This window comes from Mauremys mutica, chromosome 2 (genome assembly GCF_020497125.1).
Source record: "Mauremys mutica isolate MM-2020 ecotype Southern chromosome 2, ASM2049712v1, whole genome shotgun sequence".
NCBI classification, from domain to species: domain Eukaryota; kingdom Metazoa; phylum Chordata; order Testudines; family Geoemydidae; genus Mauremys; species Mauremys mutica.
Genome location: NC_059073.1, coordinates 159257951 through 159282105, shown reverse-complemented (window position 1 = coordinate 159282105; position 24155 = coordinate 159257951). Strand labels below are relative to the sequence as shown.

General features: G+C 40.9%; 1 protein-coding gene across 1 annotated transcript in view; it reads right to left on the bottom strand.

Annotated features, from left to right (window-relative positions):
• The window catches only part of DNAH5 (dynein axonemal heavy chain 5), a 263441-nt gene that overhangs the window by 178618 nt on the left and 60668 nt on the right, over nucleotides 1-24155 (bottom strand). The window contains exons 2-4 of the mRNA XM_045006969.1: nucleotides 7389-7523; nucleotides 5977-6061; nucleotides 2679-2842 (exon numbers count right to left, since the gene is read on the bottom strand). Coding sequence (XP_044862904.1) covers nucleotides 2679-2842; nucleotides 5977-6061; nucleotides 7389-7523 — 384 coding nt within the window. The remainder of the gene's footprint in view (nucleotides 1-2678; nucleotides 2843-5976; nucleotides 6062-7388; nucleotides 7524-24155) is intronic.

Here is a 24155-nt window from a genome sequence, read left to right as displayed (position 1 = left end):
CTCTCGGGATTGTGGCTCAGTTGAACTGGCTAGCAATGAGCATTTCCCTGTTCCAGTTTGTTTACGTGGAGGCAGGCAACTAATGTCCTCAAAGAAGGGGGAACCGAACGTCCTGATGAGGTGTCCCAAAAATTTTTTGGAGGCATTCATCCAGTATTCCACAAAGACCTAGGTAAAGCCAGAGAGGTCACCATTGTACACCTGGACTCACTTATTTCAGTATTAAACCAAAATAGGTTTTGAAGTCTCAGAATAGAATAGTTTTGTCAACAATATATACTCTGAATTTGCTACTGACAAGGAGTTCGGAGGAAAATGTTCAGACTCCTGGCATGAAAAGTTCAAAGGAAACCTTGTTCCCTTGAGTTAAGATCAATGTCAAATGCCAATTGAGGTACTATTTTAATTGGGGTAAATTTATAGTATCCTCAGCAATGGTATGTGGTCATTTTAACCACAATTTCTATATTTAGTTAAACACTTGAGTAAAATAAGTGTGTAGCATATCACTACCTAACGCAGAGTCAGGTAGATTAAAGCAAGCATTCCATAGGGGACTAACCACAAATACACTGCTGTTTATACAGGGAAATCCCAGAACCAACAACAAAATTAACAATTGCTATGTTAACTTCAATGATGGAACATAGGAAAAGTATCTTGAGAGGTCCTAAATCCGTCAGATTTTAACATCAGAACCAATGCTTTTAATTACTCCTAAATGTAGGTAGCCCATTATATGCTCATCACCCATCTCAATTAAGAGTGAGGTTTAAATTTTTAAAGTACCTAAACCCATCTTCCAAAGCACCTAAGTGATTTAGGAGCTTAAATCCTATTTCAAGTTAATGGAACTTCAGTGTTTTTTATTAATTTATGTAGATTTGTCTTTTCTTCAGCAAATGAAGCTAATTAATGTTTTTCAAAGGGAAACCCAAAGTAAAGCATTTACAGTGAACTAGCCTGGAGAAGAGCAAGGTAAGGTTGACGGTGACAAGGACTTATGCAGAGCTCCCTGAGTTACCGCCACTATCTAGGAATGTAAAACTAGCAAACATCTGATTATAACCCCTAGCTTAGGAATTATATGGGAAAATGGTAGACATATGCCCTTACTTAAGGATGGAAACCAAATCCCTTGCCACCCCTCCTGGTGCTATATTTCCATTCTGAAAGATTCCATACCTTTGCCAGTTTATATACCAAATGCACATTCAGCGACTGCTTCATCTATAACTGGAATACAGCAATATCTTCAGGGCTGTGACTATTGCGTATCAGAGTACAACCATTTAAGGCATTTATCCCATAGAACTACAGGGTCAAGGACTGAGATACCAAAGCCAAAATATTTGATAACCTTTGCCTCTCCTTGCCTATTAACATCACTTCCATATTTTTCAAAGCAAACTTCAACCATCCTGTATCAGTCACCTTGTTACTTCCTGGTTCATTGGAAGACATCCCAAGAAGCATCGTTCGGTGACATCAAAAATATTAACAGCATAGGTTGTAATCAAACTGCTGATATTACTGATATCAGGCAGTGATGCGTTTGGGTACCTTCAGTCAATCCGGAATCTACAGTTAGTTTGCTTCTGAAGTTTTATGAAAGTCTAGTTACAAATTTTGTAGTGACGTCCCTGCATCTTTGTCAGTGAGTTTCTAGTTCTGTCTCAATGATTTATGCTTTGCAGCTCACTCTTAAGAGTAAAACATACTGCATGTCTACCACTACTTAAGCATAAAGGGATAAATTAAGAAATTCTTTACCATACACCATGCTCTTTTGCTCTATTTTTGATTGTGGCTACTTTCTTGCATGCACTATTAAATAGATAAGAAAAATCTTTAAAGGGTTAAGCACCACGTGCAATTCAAGGGATTGCATTTATACAGGATCTTTACTAGTTACTTTAATAGTTTTCTACAACACCACCAACTCTGTTCCCTCTTTAGATTCTGACACCCTAGAATGCTAACATAATCTCTGGTATCCGAGACCCAAGCTATCAAGAGTCTTCATGTTTTGATATGCATTCCTAATTGTCGGAGGATCATGAGATGAACTGGCTCCATTTTGGTCATCTCAGATTATGCCAGAGTTAAATATTTCATTGGGTAAGCTTTTATATTTGAGTACATATATTTTTATTTTCATTGTGTTCTTTGTGCAAAACTTGATTCGATCGTACAGACAAGCATGAGATCATTTTCACTGCAAATCCGCAAGACTAAATGTGTGGAACATCTGGCTGTAAAAACAAAAAGTGACACCTATATAAAGTTCAAGCTTCAGCATCACAGTGCCACCATTTGGCACAGTCTATGGTGTGGTCAATAAATCATCACTGGAGATGCCGCTGTTTGTTTTCTTAGACCCTGACACAAATTTTCCCTTTTTGCTCCCCACTTTTCAAATCTTGTGTTGACTATAATAATGCGCTTGAAGTTGGTGCCACTGCTACCAGCACAATTGTTTGTGAAAGACAAACTATGCCACATTTCCTCAGTTACACTCTTCCTTCACTGGAAAACGCAACAATATTCCCGTTTTGGAGATCTACTCAGTTAACTGTACCAAGAGGTCTCAAATTAGAAGCTGCTATGATGCACCATAGAAACTGAATTAAATTTTACTTTCTTATACTAACATCCAGCATTAACCTTTATCTTACCTGATGGATATTCTCTGCAGTGATGGTTTTGGAAGGACTAGCTCTAATGAAGAATACACATACACCGGTTAGAGCAACATCTATTCCCTCTGTCACAAACACTTTAGGTTTCTTGCTCCTTGCTGAGTGAGGATTGGGTCCTGTGCCTTGTGGGCCAAAATGTCCTATAGTTTATATGAAAAAAAATTAGAGTTATCAACAGCTATGGTAAGCTATTCTTTCTAAAGGAAGCAAAGCAGTAGCTCAACTTTTCCATATCTAGTACAGGAGCTACTCCTAAACTGAAATGGGGACAAAAGTTTGTGAAGGGGACACTGGGGTCTACATCTGGTTTAAAAAAAAAAGTTGTGTAAACTTTCACTAAAAATGGAAAAAATATATTTGAAGTTTTAAGTCAACATGGAAAAAATGCCTCAAATTCAACATGAAAATTTTCATTTGGGTATAGTTTTTGAAAAGTTAGTTTTGGTTTTCAGGGGACTGACAGATGGAGATGGACACACACGTTTTCCTGTGGTGAAGGGCACCAGAAAGTAAAGAGGAAAACAGAGGGTGAAAGGAAACCAAACATATAGTTTTCTCACCGTCCCAAAGAAAAACAGATCAAAATTGTTTGGTTCAAAACAAATATTTTGGTTTTGAAATGAGTGAAAAGGTGAAATATGGATATTTGTTATCTTTAAAAAATAGTTTTAATTGAAAAGGGAGAAAGAACTGAGGCCAGCTTTATTAAGTTATACTGTTACGTTTTAAGGCATGAGGGACAATACTGTGACTAGGAAGAGGAGAGCAAAGCTATCAAGTGCTGAGAAACTCAGCTCTGCCTATGGTATCCATTAGGGACATCTATATGTCCAACTATGTATCCAGTAGTAGCAGTACTAGAGATTGAGTCTCATTTGTTTATTTCTTATGCACATGAATAGTCACTAAGTAAACAGTAATATTGCTCGTACTGGCAAGGTTACCTCAGATTAAGGGATCCAATATTGTGTCAGCAAAAGGCTAAAAAGAAGTTTGCAGAACATTTTTAGAGGTAATTAAGTCAGAGTTAAGAACAAGGAGAGATGGCCAGTGAGACCACCAAGGTGGCACAGCAATGAGTCAGAGTTAAGCAGAATATGGGGCAGTTAAATTACCTCTCTTTGGGGTAAAGACCTACACCATATAATTACCATATAGTTGCAAGCAGTGAATGTGAGGAATTGTTTAAAAGATATCCCAATAAGATGGTGTTTTGAGAGTGTTAATAATGAGCTAGAGCTTAAACAAGCATCTGAATAATAGGATCCATCCTGAAGTTTGGCCAAGATCATGAAGCAACAACTTTGTGTTTATTAATGGAAATTAGCAGTACTGCTACTAAGTGATTGGGGTAGGAGAGGAAAAACTATTACATTTTTATAGTTTAACTTTAGGTTATAAATTAACTTCATCTACCCCTGTTCCCAGTTCATTTGCAAAGTAAATGTCAAAAACCTAAGGGCCTCATTACAATACAAATTAAACCATGCAGTTAGGTTAGTAGTTATTTTTTTGCCCTCAAGATACTCAAAGCAAAACTTTTGTTTTGCCTTGTCACTCAAGAACTTAATGAACCTTTTTCAGCAACGTACCAACATCAGGTCAATAAGCCTGGGAAAAAGAAGGTCATTCATTCAATATGCATGAGTAATTTCTTTAATCTTCAGATGGTGTAATGTGATCATATTTGTGAGCCACAAGAAAGAAAAAATAATTACTAAACATTAGTAAAGTTTTTATCTACTTGAGTAGATAAAAAATAATTTGTGAAGACACATGTGTGTATAAATATATTTGCGCATATGTCAAAGCCAAATGGTATACAGCTGCTTTCAGGCTACACTGAAAGTAGTTAATTTTACCTAATTATAATAGTGCCTCAAGACATGTTTAAGACAGAAAAGAGAATCTGATCTTTTAACCTTTCTCCCACTCCCTGAGTTGATTTGCAAGACTGAGATTTTTCTTTCTGTCTTCACTTCGTTTTTAATAGATACTTCCAAGCCTCCCAGTTTCTAGGGATTTACGTTTTTAAAGAACAAATGGTATCAGAGTTTCTCCTCATTTTCTATTAGTACTACGTTTTAATGACATTCATAATGCATTCAAAATAATTTTGCTAATTTGCATTATTAATTGCTTGCCTAATAGACTTTACAGCAAGAGAGCAGTATGTTAACATCCCCTCAACATTTTGATTAATGGACTTTTTTGTAAGTTGTATTTTGAGCGGAGGGAAAAGTTGACTATTATTGAGTAATGTGATGTTGCAAGACTGAGTATGCACAACATTCCCTTATTCAAGACATTATTGATTAAAAATTTCATCCTCCTTGCCTCATACATTTCCTCCCAAAAATCAGACTGATGAACTGTAAGAATTTCTGGAGGTAGATTACAGATTTTAAAACAGGAACTATTTCTTCTGATATAAAAGGTATAAACTTTCCCACGGTTGGCATTATAGGCAGTAGCCTGGTAAGAAACCCAATATGACTCCCCTGTAATAGCCAGGAGAGTAAAGCAAGCTGCTGGGCTTCTTAGCAGGATGTAACCACCAAATAGCATAGGGTATGCCACTGGGTTCCCTTCCCCCTTTTTGGTACTGCTCTTTGCTAGTAAATGTCACAGATTTTGAAGCTGCCCTAGAATTTTCTCCTTTCTTCTCTCATTACCCATCAGATGTTTTCACTTCCTTCTTTGCCATCTGTTAGCTTCTCCCTCTTTTCATCAACCTAGCTCCATCCCTTAGTACCTCACATCCATATCCAGTCAATCCATTCCTCCCCTCTACATCCACCCTACTTCAAAATTTAATCTTCTAGCTCCAAGTGTAAGTTACACCAGGTGTAACTCTGTCAGTCACTGCCATGCAGGTGTAAGGCAACCTGACTAAGGTCCAGAGTGACTTATATGTCACTTGAAGCTGGTGCATTCAGGAGAATCACCTTCTAAATTATTTCCATCCCTCTTACAAATGCTTCACTTTTGAACGTAATTCAGTTTATCTACTCTGTTTAAGGTTACACAGAAACACAGATACTATATCACGGAGCATCATCAGGGTTAGTTTATTGCATATGTGCAATACATCCTTGGCATTCGCACAATTTAAGTGGAGGGAAATTAGAAGCATGTGACTTAACAAGATTTCAGGTGCCTTGATCCTCACTTTATTTAAATTGGAAAATAGATATGTTTAAATATCACGTAGCACAACTCGGGATGCAACATGTTACAGTAAAAAAAACAGTACTACTACAAGTTACTTAACCAGTTTCAGGTGTCTCCACATCTTGATAGTAGAACAGAATATGACGAAATCCTTCAGTGGCCAAGAACTTATTGATGCGCTCAATCTGTTAAAAGGTTAGGTTAGATCATTTACATACTTTTCCTAGTTATTTACTGGATAGCTTACCAGCATTCACAAAATCAAGCCTTAAGTTCATGCATTTTAGCATCATTGTTAAATAGGAAAGTTAAACCATCATGTAAGGCCCAATTCTGCCACTTTTATTGAAGCTGAGTTGCTTCTACCCCTGCCAATAAATCTACTTAATTTAATGGGGTTACTCAAATTGGTAATTACTGTGTAACATGAGGAAAAATAGTAGGATCAGGCCCTTATTTACATCAGCCATGTACTGTATATTGTGTTCATAGTTATAAAAGTTGAGTTCACTGTACATGGCTTCAATTAAGGCAAAAATGTACAGAGAGCTCTTACTCTGTTTCTCTACCACCATAGTTTTAAAGGATGAACTACATTGACTTGCTAATAATTAGCAAAATGTAGCTGCTGTTCCTAAGCAGCATAGCAGCAGCTTTTTGGATGTAGCCATGTTCGAGCCTCAAGGGGGAATTTCGCAGCTATGTCCAGATTTAAGACTACCACGAATGCCCTGCTCCTCTAGCTTCCTTGAGCTACATCTTTGGGATGTTCAGCCTTAGGTAACTGTCCCATAGGTCCTTTAGGGCTCTATAAAAGGTAATCAGCAGCTTATTCACCCAGCCATTAACTGGCAGTCAGGGGGCTCAGGGTACAGAACCTATGCTTAATATTATTTTATAGTGCCTGTATTGGACATGTAGCGGGTGTTTCTTAGCACATCCACAAATAGCCCCTAAAGGGTGTGGCTCCTCTTAGATGGACAACAGTTTATGCTGAAAGTGTCCTTTCTTACCGCTGAAATGGGAGTGCAGGTGATATCACCATGATTACAGATCACTGACAGTGGGTCACTGAGAATCTCCCACAAAGCAAGTACTTCAATTTTGCGAGATCCTAGAGAAGTTCCCTCTACTAATCAGATGCATCACATTCAAAAGTCTGGGTTTAACCCCAGGTTGATCTTCCATTCTGTTGAGGCCCAAATGTGAACATGGGAAATGAAGGGCTCCATTAAACAGGGAAGGGGAGTTACTTCTTTCCTAATGAAGTTAACCTCTCTTGTAAACTTTGCAAATTCTCAATTATGTATTTTAAACTTAATATTCTATAGCCTCAAAAGCTGGAAGTGCAATATAGCTGAACTTGAGTGCAAGATGAGGGAAAAGTAATTAGAGGAGTCTGGTGATCCAGAGGCATGTACAAGTTAACTGATAGCTGCTATAAAAGTTACAATAGTAACTCTGAAGCCAGAAAATGTGCTACAGACTCTACAGAGGTAAAATTCAACATACCTGGTTACCCTCAAGAATAGCATCTTCCACTTCAGCTTTGTCCAGGTCCACGCAGGAAGCAACAATATCCAATATATAATCATGCCTGCCATCCAGCTGAGCTCTTTTGGCCTCCTTCTCCTCCTTGAGCTTTTGCTGTAAGAAAACATTGACCATTGGGAGAAAAGTTAGAACGGCTAAAGTGATTTGTACAACTGAATTTGCTCACTTTTCAAGCTACATCTCCTTCTTTTGGGGTTTACTTACAGTTGACCTATTTTAGGCCCCAACCTATACTTGTGAAAAGTTATTAAATTTAAAGTTTTACAACTAATTTACTTGGTTCAACCATCCAATTTAGCCTACAACTTTATAAACTAAGCGTATTATATACCATCATGTATTCCTATCAAAGGCCTTCTCTGGAGGAAATTGCATGAGGTACCATCCATATCAGGCTACATAAATCTACCACAATCCTCAGCTCCTAAAGCCACTAGTCCCTACTTTTCAGACTATGTCCCTTGATTACATCAGGACATGATTCCAACACATCTTATTTGTTATTCATGTAGGATTGCTACGGTTTTGTGCAGTAAAAGGACAAAGAAGCTAACTGAGGTGGTTGGGATTTCACACATTATCTCTTTAGTATAAGGAGATGTAATACAAGCAATAAACCTGAAGACACACAAGTGTTTACAAATGCAGTTAGCTACTGCTATTAGATTGGTTTTTCAAATACTATACCTCAGCTTCTAATTAAATTGAATCCCGTATGCAACACATCTCATTTGGTTAGAGACAAAATAACCTTCTGGAATAGTTGCTGGTATTATTGTGGTTGCAGATCACATGAATTAATATTATTTCATTTTCAATAAAAATTTAGAATTATATTTTGTTGGTGGTAAATCCAAACTTAATTTCCCCAGTGATAATGGAGAATTCAGTAAGTCTAGAGCATGAACGCAAGTAATATAGCCAGAAGCTGTAGCAGATCCAATAGGCCTTGCATAATTGAAATTATTCCCTTATGTAAATATCCTTCCTAATTATTGCAGGATCTTACTGAAGAATTTGTAAAAATTTCTTTAAGTCCTAGAAACATTTGTTTAGAATGCTTGAATGTGTGGGGAGAGAATTTTTTTCTGTTAATGTATAAAATAGGTGACTGTGTTTTCATTAAGTTGATATGGTTGAAGAAGGCAATGGTAGTAAAATATTAGTTTTGTGCACATTAAGCACAATCTTTTATCATATCTGCAACTCATTTGGTCCCTGGAGACTACAAAAGGATAAAACAAATGACAATATGCAATACGCTGCAATCTGTGGGCTTCACTCTGTGAGATGGATAATCCTTGTTTTACAAAGAGAACGATATTCAGCTATAAAATGGCATCTCACATTTGTCAGTGTTATTTTGCTCATTTTGTCCTTTTAATAAAAAGTTGTCACATGACTTGAGCTCAATGTTCATTTACCCATGGAGCTGGTTAGCAAACTGATAGAGGGTGAAGTTCCTCCCTGTGATGGGGGTCTATTGCAATTTCTTTGCCCCATCCCCGCTGGAGGCGGTGGCACCCTGACACCCCTTGCCTAGGTAAAAACCCACTCAACCCAGGGTACCCACAAGAATTAGTTCTCTAATGGCCAGGCAGAAACAGTAACCAATCAGGAGTCGCCAGGCAAGTTAAGAATGCTGGCCTGCTTCAAGCCAGGATGAGTGTGGGTGGAGCCGGGACAAGAGAGGAACTCCTCAGTCTCATCCAGAAATGTGGGGCCAGGTTAGGGCCTTTGTTTCCAGCACTGCAAACAAGCAATTACGTTTTTGTTTACTAGTTTAACGTTGTAGACAACCAAATTGTATTTTTGTTTGTTCATTAACCACTTAAAAACTGAGACCATGTTCCCTGCCAGAGTTCTTCAGCTCCAGGCATGCTGCCACAACTTGGTAGTTGAAATGGAATTGACTTCTCCCCTTTTCCACGAAGGGGGCCATGGAAGATCCCTTACAACTCCTGACTCAGCAACTGCCGACCCAGGTGGAGAACCAGCAACTGCTCCTTGAAGAACAGGAGGCCTAGTGGGCCATCCAGCTGCAGCAGAGTGCTCCTCAAGCCACTTCTGCTGTAGCAGCAATGATAGCAGCAGCAGTTCCAGGAGGCCATGCTTCAGTAAGTCACCAACTGCTCCCCATCTGAAGCAACACCACTAGGGCTGGATATAACCCTCTCCAAATTAAAGCTCACTGATGATCTTGAGCCCTATCTCATCATGTTTGAGCAGGTAACCCCAGTAGCTAAGTGGATAAAGACTACCTGGGCCAAGCAAATAGATCACTTTCTGTCTGGGGATGCTGCTTACCAGGCCTTGATGACAACGTCACCAGGGACTATGACATCCTGAAAGCTGCTATACTCAACCAACTGGGGGCATCCCTGGAGATATACCACCACCAGTTCTAGACCAACTTCCACCTAGAGCACAAACCAAGGTTGTTCCCCAATGCCTAAAGGACTGGGTCAACCACTGGCTTCAGCCAGAATACTGTTCTTCAGAGACTACAAACTCGGTATTGCTGGATTGATATCCAGAGGTCTTGCAGCCTTTGTTCGAACCTAGGTACACAGACAGAATCTTCGAGTCACTGTCAGCTGCCACCCAACTCAGAGGAATTTGAGGGCAGGCTAGCCATGCAAGGATGATGGACATAGGCCTAGAGGGCCACACGCCTAGCCACATGAGGAGTCAGCTTTGGTTATCAGGAAAGAACTGGAGAAGTCCCAGAATAAGGAGCACCCTTTTACTAAACCCCCAGGAGACTCTCTGAGACACTGCCCCATGAGCCACCTGAAGAGGAGCACGCAGAATCATGACCGGCAGGAAGCAAATGAGGATCCCCTAACTGGACAGTCATCTGTATTCAGTGGGGGAAACCTGGGCAACTTAGCTGTTTGTGCCCTCTCATGGGCTGCAATTACTTGGAGTCTCTTGGATGAAACAGAGGAGAATTGTAGCTCAAGTATGCCTTGGGGCAGTGTTGAGGCTAATAGGCTTAGGATGCTCCCAAACTTGGTGTGGGAAACCCTACTGGACCCAGAGAAACTACAGTAGGATGACTGGTATTCAATACCTCCTCAAGCTTCTGTACAGCATATACAATGCCTCCCTTTTGCTTGCTGCTAGGTAACAAGATGCTAGTGAATACAATGTTCTTGACAGTTATGTTATTCTTATGGCTAGTCTATTTGTTTTCTTATGTGCTATTCAGAGTTGATGATACAGACATGCCTGAAGGCTAGTAAAACATTAATAAAGTATTTACCTTTAAATACTGTTGGCACACAAAACTACGGTTAATATAAACCTATTCAGCTTGAGTAGTTCTCAAAAAAGAGGAATCTCTCTCATCATTACACTTTATAGCTGCTGAATTTCCCACTGAACTCCTAGGTTGCAACACTTCATAAAACTACTTGCAAACTCAGCCATGGAGTTACTGACTTTTATTAACTCAGTCTGTGTACTTAATTTAATACGCATGTTATACACCTACTCAAACTCATAGTCAAAAAATTACAAAAGGTTGGTCGGCAAAGTTTCTGAGTGCCTATTTTCCTACAGATCAGTACTTTCCTGTAGGAAATCTGTTGAGCAGTCTATGAAATATTCAAACAAATATTTGGAAATAAGACCTCAAATAATCCTATGTGTAACACCTTTCTATTCTATAAAGTTATACCAGGGCTCAATTGGACTAATTGTTTTCTGACATGGCTTTAAAATGGTTATCCACAGCCTATTTCTCTTTACAAAGTTTTGTAATTTAAAAGACAGCATAAAGATAACAGGATCAACTAATGCTCAAGATTATTTTATTATCGATGCAAAAATCACCACAACCATCAAATATACCCCTCCAGCTACTGGCTGGAGTTAGGTTGATAGGGAGCCTTAATTGTGGATTTCCTTAACTTAAGGTTTTAAACTGAAAAGAAATCTAAACTAACTTTTGAATTCTTGTTTTGAGGTAATTACACCCTAGCTGTTCTATATTATGCCTTAGTTATGGTGCTGGCTGGGTCTATGTGTGGTAGATGCACCCGCAGCCCCTAATGGGTGTGAGACCTCACAGTAGGGAAAACCCCTGAATCAGGAAGTAACCTTTAGAGAAAGGCCCAAGGAGGGAAAGCAAAAATGTTCTGAGTCAGCAGCAGGAGGGGAGCTGCCTCTGTTCCCTGTTCCAATAATAAATACATTGTCTGCTCTTACGGAACTTGTACCTGTGACATCATTCCAGGGACCCTGCCTGGAGACCACAAAGTCACACATCAATATTTCAACCTAAATTGCTGATATATACTCTCCATTTTAATTTAGTCTGAGCATTCCTTTTTTTAAAAAGTTAATACATATGCTGACATTAAACAAGAATCCAGAGAAAGAGCTACCATTTTATATTTCTAATTATATGAAGGCAAATATCTATCGCAGCATTTCCTTTCATGTTTTAGGGCCTGATTCACCCATATGTCCAGGCTGCTTTATGCTGCACTACAGCAGTGCAAGGCAGTCATGGCATATTAGCTAGTTTAACTGGATTTACAGCTGCTATTATTGCCAGATTTACACCTTTACTCTATTTACACCTTTTCCCCCCCTCTTATTTTCCCTGTTGAGTAGATCTGGTACAATGGGTTTTTTAAAGTACAGCTAGGACTAAGCATCTTTGCCAAAAATAAGTTTCACCTTCAAAGTAGGCTGGTGCATAAACTTTTCAAAAAAAATTGTGAAAAGTTCTCCTAGAAAATGGCTGCCATCAGTTGTTCACAATTGATTTAAGGCCGCAACTGCCCTTAGCTATCTCCCATTGCTATCCATGAGAGCAAAACCAACCTGCCATCACCAAAGATGGCATCCTCCATGCTTTCATATCAACACTTAGCAATAAATGAATGGAGACGGTGGCCATCTTTTCTTATGACAGTCAGTGGCCTCCATCCCAGTGAAACAGTGAGTTATGGTGGCAATTTTGAAATAGGTATTCTCAGTTTCTCTAAAAATTGTTCTTCGGATGAAGAATAATCTTTCAATTACGAGTAATAAGGAAACAGACATTTACGTATCATGGTCACTTTATCCATTTCACCCACATCTGAGAGTTCACTTCTGTACCTGCTTCTGTGTAGAAAGACAATGCCTGTGCTTACATCATTGAGGACTAAGAAAGGTTCTATACTTTCAACAGGACGCCTTCCTGACTGGTTACATAAGTTGGAAGCTAAACACATAATGAAACAGATGCATGTATTCAATGAGGCAAGAGTCAAATAACAGCAAAGAAAGATTCTCCACCGCTTTGTTCATTAGTATACACTATTCAAGATGTGCATTGACTGAGGCAGGGTTCCTGTAAAAAATACAGTAATGCCATCATTTCACTGAAGACTTATGGTCATGTATATGCATGAATAGCAGAGTTAATTTGCATGAACAGTACTTTTGAGTACTCCACTTTAAAGAATATTCAGGCTGCCAAGTATTTCATGTGCAGTTTGTTCCTTTTTCATCATTCATGAAATCCTAACTTTTATGGGGAAATAGCCTTCTCCTGATACTGATTCCACATTAAAATTGGAATTCCCAATTAAATGGTAATGACATTCTCCTCCCACACCTTAGAATGATTCACTGGGTATTAGTAATTTCCATCCAATGGAGCACAGAATTTGTTCTTGTGATATCCAATTCTATACACAAAAGGATAAATCAAGCCTCATATACTTACAACTGCCACTAAAAACTATCAAACAATGTATGTTGGGTTTTTATAGATCTATAGATATAGATATATGCACAATATACTGTTATAATGTTATAGTAATATCCATTAAGCACACATTATCAATATAACATTATATTGCATATATATTTCTAGCAGTTACATTGCCTAAATTGGTTTGTCTTTTTATAATCCTATTCACTTATGCTAAACACCCCATAGCACTTCGCAAAGCTGAAGTCAGCTTTGGCATTAGAAAGTAAGAAACATGTCAAAGGCACAATACATTAATGTTCTGCCTCAGTACAAGCTGGGGAGGTGCCTTCACAGATCAGTACCTAGAATTCTGGTATCCAAAACAAAGATAATGAAGGGACAGAACAACAAGTTAAGGAACTGGTACAAACTGATGGGTCGAATTTTAGTGATGTGTAATGAGTTTTGTAACTTGTAAAGTCATCCTATAAAACACTCCTAGCTGCAATGTGTAACTTTGGCAGCACACCTTCTGTGTAAGATGAATGTAGCAATGCTACACAAGACAGCTTCCAGGAAACTGCTATCATATTAAATCTTTTTTCCTGTACTATACTATTATTGACTTTTACAATAAACCTGACTGATATTGGTTATGTGGTCTCTTGAGTATATTTGTAACAAACCAAAGTGCGGTCAAGCAATTGACCATGAAATTTATCAACAGGGTAGTCTCCACCAAAACTTCTTTTATAGTACAAATCAATTCCAAAGCTTTCAAGTATACTAATGTGTCACATAAGCCAATTTTTATATACCCAGTGTGTCTGCTGTAACAAGGCCCATGATTTAAGGAAATACCGTGTGGTCTTCATTTTCTGCTCATCCTCTTTGATTAAGGATTTAATTTTGTGCACTATATAAAAATCACTAAGTATCTAAATGCTGACTGTTCTTTTAAAGTGAGTCCAGATCAGCAGTTAAGTTCAGCTCAGATTCATGTGCAAATCAATTAAAGACAACAGGGAACAGCACAGTTTGATCCCATATGCTGCTTTTAATTTCCAATTTCTACAGAATTAGCGTACATGTCACCTTTTCACTGAAAAATTTCTTTAGCCAAAAAGTTTGGATTCATAGACATTGTCATTTTGAAACCACAGAGTACTTTATGTTGTTAAAACATATTGGAAAATTAGCTTAATACAGCATAGCAACAGCATCACTTTTTCACATAAAGGCTATCTGATGCAAATTTCAACTATTTGATTTGATTCTGCTAAATAAGAAAAGCCAAAACCTCAGGCTTCATACATGGAAATAAAGAGGTACATTAGTCTTTTACTTTCATAAGCCAGCTCCACAATAACCCAGCTAATTTTAAAAAGATTTGAGGACAGCACAAAGAGATGGCAGTGATCATTTCTGCTCCACCAGACCTTTGGAAATTCCAGCGAGTAAAAATATCCATTGAGCAATACAAGCTACAGTGAGCACAAACAACTTATCCTCTGCTGTATACATAGGTAAGAGTTCAATTCCACATCTGTGTCCTTATCTTCAAGGCATACAATGGTCTCTGGAATATCCTGGGCCCAGGGTCACCTGAAGCTCTGAGATTAAAACTAGTCAACAAATCCCCTCCATATTCACAGTGAGCTGTCCATAGCACAGGGAAAGCTCATCTGTACTGGACAAAGGCTTCTCAGGGGCCAGTCCAAGGCAATGGAATGAACTCCCAAAGGATCTAAGAGCACTTCTACCACCACTTTTTTTCAACACTTAGACCTTGTCTTCAGTAACTAACAGGACAGACAAGATAAATAAACTGTTCTGATAGAACATAAGAATGGCCATACTGGGTCAGACCAGTGGTCCATCTAGCCCAGTATAATGTTTTCCAATAGTGGTCAATGCCAGGTGCTTCAGAGGGAATGAACAGAACAGGCAATCATTGAGTGATCCATCCCGTGCCACCCACTCCCAGCTTCTGGCAGTCAGAGACTAGAGACGCCCAGAGCATGGGGTTGCATCTCTGACCATATTGGCTATTAGCCATTGATGGACCTATCCTCCATGAACTTATCTAATTCTTTTTTGAACCCAGTTATACTTTTGGCCTTCACAAAATCCCCTGGCAACAAGGTCCACAAGTTGATTGTGCATTGTGTGAAGAAGTACTTCCTTTTGTTTTATGATGCCTATTAATTTCATTTGGTGAACCCTGGTTCTTCTGTTATGCAAAGGAGTAAATAAAACTTCCTTATTCACTTTCTCCACACCATTTATGATTTTATAGCCCTCTATCATATCCCTCCCCCCCTTGGCAGTCTCTTTTCCAATCTGAAAAGTCACAGTCTTTTTAATCTCTCCTCATATGGAAGCTGTTGCATACTCCTAATCATTTTTGTTGCCCTTCTGTGTACTTTTTCCAATTCTAATATATCTTTTTTCAGATGGGGTGATCAGAAATTCACTCAGTATTCAAGGTGTGGACATACCACGAATTTATATAGCATCATTATATTTTCTGTCTTATTATCTGTCCCTTTCCTAATGGTTCCTAACATTCTGTTAGCTTTTTTGACTGCCGCTGCACATAGAGCGCATGTTTTCAGAGAACTATCCACAATGATTCCAACTTGTTGTTAGTTTTTGTGTCTTTTGCTAGTTGCTCTTCAAATTCTTTTTGGCCTCCATAATTATAGTTTTACACTAGACTTGCCAGAGTTTATACTCTTTTCTATTTTTCTCAGTAGGATTTTACTTCCAATTTTTAAATGACCACTTTTTGCTTTTAACTGCCTCTTTTATTCTATTGTTTAGTCATTGTGGTATTGGGGTTTTTTGGTCCTCTTCCTGCCTTTTTGTTATTTGAGGTATACATTTAAATTGAGCTTCTATTAAGGTATTTTTTTTAAAAATTCCATGTAGCTTGCATCCATTTCATCCTTGTGATTGTTCCTTTAACTAGCTTCCTCATTTTTGTGTAGTTCCCCTTTTTGAAGTTAAATGTTAATTTGGTGAGTTTCTTTGGTATTTTGCCCCCTACAAGGATGTTAAATTTAATTATGTTATGGTGGCTATTACCAAGAGGTCCAGCTATATTCACTTCTTGGACCAAATCCTGCGTGCCACTTATGACTAAATCAAGAATTGCTTCTTCCCTTGTGGATTCCAAGACCAGCTGCTCCAAGAAGCACTCATTAATGATGTCTAGAAATTTTATCTCTGCATCCCCCGTCCTGAGGTGATATGTAGCCAGTTAGTATGGGGACAGTTAAAATCCCCCATTATTATTAGAGTTTTCTATTTTTGTAACATCTCTAGTCTCCCTGAGAATTTAACAATCATTGTCACCATCTTGGTCATGTGGGCAGTAGTATATTATTACTGTTCTTATTATTCAAGCATGGAATTTATATCCATAGAGATTCTATGGTACAGTTTGATTCATTCATTGATTCAGTATATTGGACTCTGTGCTTGCTTTCACATGTAGTGCCACTCTCCCAGCAGCACAATCTATTCTGTCATTCCTATATATTTTATACCATGGTATTACCATGTCCCATTGAATGTCATCATTCCATCAAGTTTCTATGATATTTATTTTATCAATACCCTCATTTAATACCAAGCACTCAAGTTCACCCATCTTAGCATTTGGACTTCAAGCATTTGTATACAAGCACTTACAAATTTGCCAATATTTAGTTGTCTGCCTTCATGAGATGTAACTGAATGGGACTCTTTCATTTGACTGTTTCGCTTCAGTTCATACCTGTATTTTGTCAACTTCTATCCTCTCCTTGTTACTAGGATATAAAGAATCCCCATTAATAAATCCTCCCCAAGGGATGTCTCTGTCCGAACCATGTGCTCCTCCACATCTGTCAACTTTCCCTTACCCCTTAGTTTAAAAAATTAAGTACCTAGCATCTAATGTTATATACCTAACTATCCTTCTACTTGGAGGAGCCTACTTCAGATACATGTACAATTCCATTTTCAATTTGAAGTTTTTAGTGCCATTGAACTAGAATTTGTGAACAATCCTACCCTGTTAAAGGCTGTAGCCTAATTTGGGATGGGCATGATGAGGCTGGTCCTACTGTTCCATCAGGCACTGAGTTTTCACTATCCTTTATCCTATTGAGTTCTATTCCTGCTGTGCCACTTTGGACAAGTTACTTCACCTCTGGGTCTCAAGTTCTCGATCTGTAAAAAGGGGAAAGTTTCTTCAAGCCCTTTCAGATCTATGCATGAGAGGCATTATTGAAGGCTCAAGTGTAGTTTAACCAATTCCATCTGTGCTGCACTCTGCCAGGCAAGACCATTATCCACTGCATACATGGAAGAATGGACTTCCCAGTGGAGTGTCTCCTCATGACTGGATATGGCATAGCAGCTTTCCCCATATGGTGACCCCTGCCTACAGCTGCTCTGGTTCTTCACCTCTTCCCATGACTCGGCCCTCCAGCCAAGTCACAATTTAAGTCCACTCATCATTGGATATTTAAGTCAAAAACTGAAGGACCACTATGAACTCAAACACAAGCTCATCTGAGGAATCTTCAGCAGGACTCCAGTCTTCCACTCAGGGCTTGTCTTCATACGGCCACTCCTTTCCTGGGCCCAGTCATCTTATCCGCTAGGAAGCACATCCAAGCAGCAAGCAGTCAGACTCTTGGCTGAAACTAGGTTCCCTAACTGAGAGATAAGTGAAGCTCTGATCTCTTTCCTGGTCAGCCCCAAACTGAGGTGGGTCTGCTTTTATCTCCCCTCTCCACTCCTTACATCTGCTACAGGTGTAGCTAAGCAGGGCCAAGTGGGTCCCCAATCCCTCATAAACCTCCTCCTTGCCAGTGTGGGGCCTGTGTGCCCCATCGCAGGGAGACCATGACCTGAGTTTGCTAATGTCAAAAGTATGTCAACACAGGTTTAGTTTCAAGATTTGACTGTTGAACACTAACCATGCTGCCCAGCCACGAGCAAATGAGCAACTGCCAGATCCACTTAGTAGGAAGAAGGATTGGAAGGTGCTTCCCAACTTCAACAGCTCTTTCTCAAATATGGAGAACATACACATAAGCTCTCCCTGACAGGAGAAATTTCCCAAGTCATTTGGATAAGGTATTATCTTCTATTTGTATTCTTTCCCTATGGCATTGAATCAGTTGCAACAAATGTTTGAGTAGAGGATGAGCCACATTTATATTCAGGTAGTCTATGAAGGGGCATGTTCTCACACAGGCTGACAGGAGCCAAACAAGCTTCTCTGGGTCTGTTCAACACCAACAAGGTACACCTGCAAGGCTTGCTCTGCCTGGTGAGGGGAAAAGTTAAAGGGGAAAACCTGCTATAGGAAGGGGAGGTGAACAAGAAGAGGGCTGCTCCACTTCACACAGCCATGACTGGTTCACCAAGAGGGAGACAGCAACAAGCCTCACTGATCCCAAAGCTGCAAGACCCAGTCTCAGAACAGTATGCCCCATGAGGAGGGGCTGGAGATAGACCCCATTTTAGACTAAGCCCAAAGGGCTGACCTAGGAAGACTGCCTGAAATCCAGGCCAGCCTTTCTTCTCTTTATTCTCCTAAGGACTCCCCTCTCCCATAAGGGAAGAAAGAGAGGAGAGGACTTTTCTTTTGTTTGCTTGCTCGAAGAGCCCCCTTGGGTATCCACCGGGGGACGTGGAGAGGAAGACAGTATAAGGACCTGAAGCAGGGTCTGGAGAGGACTCCTGCCCACCACAAATGGTGGAAAACATGGGCGTAACCACACCTGATACAAGGGATTGTAAAAAAAAAAAACACTCTAGAGGGAACAGAGATCAACTGCTCCATGCAACATCTGTGGAGCAGTGCTGTGAGTGGTTAGCCAAGATGCAGCAGCAGCAAGCTGCTCAGCAACACCAGTTCCAACAGCATAGCTGCAGCAGTGGACCACCCAGCAGCAAGTTCAGACCACACAACAACCGGAGCACCTGAAGGAACTGATGGCCCAGCAGCAGGAATTTCAAAAGGAGATGACACAGCGGACAGTGCCAGCGCTATGCACTCAGGGAATCCCAGCAAGTCATGCCTCCACCAAAGGTGTTCCCCTGCCAGTACCAGTAAAGCTAACCAAGATGGGGCTAGATTATTACCCTGGCACCTTCCTAGTTATATCTGAGATAGTGGCACTAGCAGACCAGTGGCCCTCATAACACGGCTCTGATCCTGGCCCCATACTTGATGGGTCCTGCCAAGGCATCCTATCATAGTCTGGACTTGGAGAGGGCAAACAAACAAGTAAAGGGCGCCATTTTGGACTACTTGGATATTTCTGTGGAGACCCATCATCAACAGTTTAGAACCAAGAGCTACCCCAGGGGACCAGACCCTGGATAATAGTGCAACAGTTGAAAGAACACTGTTGGAAGTGGCTCCATCCAGAGGAGCAATCAGGGGCCCAGGTGGCTGAGGCCATTGTGACAGAGCAATTCAGAAAGATATTACCTGCAAAAGGCAAGAAGTGGGTGCCATGACACTGCCTGGGGACATTATCAGAAGCTGTAAAGCTAATGGAGAACTTTGTAGGAGCCAAAGGATTGTTAGGGACAGAATCACCCAAGGCCTTGACAGCGTAGCAGATGAAGCAGCAAGAAACCCGTGGAGGGAGAGAGAATGGTGAGCCAGAATCAACAACAATCTCCCAAAGGGGTCCAGCTCTGAAGAGGCCCTCCCACATAGTCAGATCACCCCGTGGACCAGTATTGCCATAGCTTTTGTGGAGCACAGAGGAACAGCCTCCAGGTACCTGATTGCATAGTCAACAATCATTAATATGTACTGATGCCCCAAGAGCAGATGGACATATTGCACACAGATGCTTTGAATGTTGGGCTCAGCACCGTACTCTCACAAGACTTCGAAGGAGAACACCCAGTCCTACACCTGAGTAGGAAGCTCTTTCCTAGAAAAAAGGCTTACTCAACTATAGAAAAGAAGGCATTAGTGATTAACTTAGGGTTGCCACCTGTCCAGTTTTCACCCGGACAGTCTGGGTTTCGAGTTGTGTGTACAGGTGCCATTTGACAAGCCCTGATGTCTGTTTTTTTTTTTAATCTGTGGCAACCCTAAGTGGAAGGAAGGAGGCAGAGCAGCAGCCACAGCTGCTGGGGGCCAGGCTGCTCTTGTGGCTTGCAGCGGTGCATGACATACAGAGGGCAGAGCCTTGGGGTAAGAGGCGGAGCAGAGGCAGGCCGAGGCAAGGTCTTGGGGGAAAGAGGCAGAGCAGGGGGCGGGGCCTCAGGAGTCCAATTAACACCCATTAGAAAGGTGGCAACCCTAAATGAAATGGGCTGTGGATTCCCTCAGGTATCACCTGTTTGGTAGCCACTTCTCTCTGGTCATAGATCACACTCCCCTACATTTCCATGAAAGACACAAACCCATGCATAATGAGATGGGACCATGCGCTACAACCCTACAGTTTCAGAGTACAGCACCGGGCAGGAAAGGACCATGCTAACGCTGATTTCTTTTCTCAGGAGATATGGGAGGGTGACACACTGCCCCAGAACGGCCTTTCCAGTTTGAAAGGTGGGGTACATGAAGCGACACACCCTCACACTGACAGAGAGGACAGTGATAAGCTCCTCTGGGCCTATTCAACATCAATGAGGCACACCTGCGAGGCTTAAAATGGAATCGGGGAGCTTAAAATGGAAAACCTGCCACAGGAAGGGGTGGTGAACAGAAAGTAGGATGCCCCACCTAAGACAGCAGAGACAGGCTTGCTGAGAGGAGGACAGTAACAATGAGGAGCGGCTGGAGGTAGACCCCATTTTAAACTAAGCCCATAGGGCTGACCTAGAAAGACAGCCTGAGATCCAGGTCACCCTTTCTTCACTTTATTCTCCTACAGACTCCCCTTTCCCATAAGGGAAGAAGGAGGGGAAAGGACTTTCCTTTTGTTTGCTCTAAGAAACCTGCTTAGGCATCTTCCAGGGAGTGGAGAGGAAGACAGTATAAGGACCTGAAGTGCGATCTGGAGGAGACTTGAGGGGACCCTTGCCCCCATGTTGTCCCAAAGGCTACCCAAAGGTATAATTTTTATAGACAATTTATATCCACTCAAAAGTGTGTACTAACATTTTATACCTCCGGACAAAACTCTAAAGCTTGCTTCAGCTGAAATCTGTATATGATTCCTTTCTGAAGGACTCAATTTTGCCTAAAGGATGTACTCCCTCTTTGAGGGTCAATACAACAGGAGAAAAGTATACATCTTCTTTTAGGTTCGTGTCCCTAACTAGAAGGGAAAAGCTAATTGGATTAGGAAATCTATGGTGTCTGCTTAGAGAAACCAAAAATAGAGCCTTAGCCAATTTCAGTTACAGCTGGTGAAGTACTTCTAATGAAAACTCAACTCCTCCTCTACCTTGCCCACTGCTGGCAATTGTCCAAGCATAAGGTAAAGTCAAGTCTTTAATGTGTCCAGTCTGTATTTCTAACACATGTACTACATTTTGAGGTTTAAGAAGTTTTACATAAAAACTAGTTTACATTCATTTCCTATTTAATCTCCATACATAAAATATTATTAGCATTATCACGAGCTTCTACGTGGAGCCTTTCTGCACAAACAAGCCTAGACTTGACAAACCAAACATTTGAGTTGGATTATTTCACCATGACAGCAAATGGAGCTCTTACTGACAGATTTGTTTGAGAAACCAATAGCAATCCATCCTGCTATGCAGCATTCCAAGTTATTGCAAACAGTACAATCAAAGGTAGAGCAAATGGTCATGATGGCAATCTAAGCAACTCAGTTTTTATCCACTTTTAAAACACTCTTCATTTAAGCCACCCCTAGAATAGGGAGGGTAATCATCCTCTCACTCAGGCCTCTGTAACATTTGCCAAAGGTATCATTTAATGGGTGCTTTTCATTATTAAAGCTCTCTTCGCGTCCTACTTACCATCAGGAGAACCAGTTTTAACTGTGTTTGTAATTATGTTTCCAGGTGTCCTTAAGGCAGTAGAACAGAAAACTACATTGTAATGGAGGTGTCCCATTGTAGAAAAGAGATCCACAAGTCACTGCTGATAATGCACAACTACTAAAAAACTAAAGAGCCTACTAAGGTTTTTTTGTTGCTATTTTTTCTAGGTTTTTTTAGTAATCTGGACTAACGACTAACCTGATTTCTGGCACACAACTCTTTCCTGTGGAAGACAATTTCAGCTCTTGCAGAACATAAGTCCCATACTGGACAAGCTGGCATGTAAAGAGTATTAAAATTGTGTTCAGAAAAATGAATTACTTATGCATACCTGACCTTCTGTCCACAGACAAGAAAAGAAGAGCTGCCACAATGCACACAAAGCATTAAGTAGAGACTAACAGCACACCATCATCATACCGTCATCTGGTTTATTAGAAAGTCTTTGAGCTCACAGCAACCAAGACGATAAAAAGCATGGAACAGCCAACTAGTCAGTATCCAAAGTAAAGCATAATAAATACAACAGCTGCCACAGAAGTAGAGTGGAAGTGGTGAGTGAGTGATTCCAGACACAGCTATTCAGAAAAGGTATCCCTGTGTATCAAGCCGTAGTTTGTGTTAACAGAAGGCAAAGGATCCAAGAAAAGAGCAGGATGCCCCAAACCCAATCAGTTATATGAATCAGGGATCAATCGCCACAACTAAAGTGCAAAACAGATTATTTTGTGACAAGTCTACACTGGTAGCTGCAATTTGAATATAATACATGCAAGGGATACATGCTACCCATGGTGGAGCTAAGGCACAATCACTGCTGAATGCTTGCATATGCAGACCAGTACCATTTCCAAACTCTACTGGATGGACACTAGACAGTCCAGAGGGACCCAGAGTTATATGTAATTTCTCAGGCCTGGTCTACACTAGGACTTTAATTCGAATTTAGCAACGTTAATTTGAATTAACCGTGCACCCGTCCACACCAGGAAGCCATTTAATTCGACATAGAGGGCTGTTTAGTTCGAAATTTTTTGCTCCTCCCCGACGAGGGGAGTAGCGCTAAATTCGACATGGCTATGTCAAATTAGGCTAGGTGTGGATGCAAATCGAACTTAGTAGCTCCGGGAGCTATCCCACAGTGCACCACTCTGTTGACGCTCTGGACAGCAGTCCGAGCTTGGATGTTCTGACCAGCCACACAGGACCGCAGCCAGGAGGACAGAGCCCCCCCGCAGTGTATCTGCAACTGCCCTCCCCCGCAACAAAGTCTCATACCCCCCTCACCCAAAGTAACCAGAAGGAGTGGCGCCAGGGGCCGTGAAAACTGTCACTGCACCCCAGCAGAGTGCTCAAGTACCCAAAAGCTCTCATACCCTAATTTTTGAGAATTCCTTCCCTTCCTGACTCACCCAAGCCCCAATCCCAGTTTCATCCCCTGACTGTCTGGTTAATTATTAAAAATACTTTGCTGTTAATTACTGTTTCCATCATGCTTTTTTACACAACGCTGTGTTTGAAGGGGTGGGTGGGTGGGTGGGGAAGGGGGTAGGGTATTGCATAGGACAGTCACCTTTAGCAGGGTACAGAGACGGGGGCAGGATCAGCAGCAGGTCACACACACAGTGCAGTCAGTAGGCACCCTGGTCGGTATGGGAGGTGGTTTGCAGGTTCTGTGTGGGTGGGGGGGTACGTGACTTTGTAGCGGGGGATGGGGATTACAGATCTCATGCAATGGTCCCTGTCCTGGACCACAGAGCCACGCAGCAGAGGAATCTGTATCCGTCCTCCCCCGCCGCAAGGCCACATAGCCCCCGCACACAGAGTCCCAAAAAGGAGGGATGGCAGGCTCTGTTGAAACAACCAGTCCGGCACTGCAGACCGCTCTGGGAGCAGGAGCCTGTCATTCCTCGAGTTTGGAGGCGGTCTTTACATCACCGCACACCCTATCCAGCACAGTCTGCGTCCCAGTTTCAACCCTTTAACGCAAAGTCATCAATAAAGAAACCTTTGTAAAGTTACAGTGG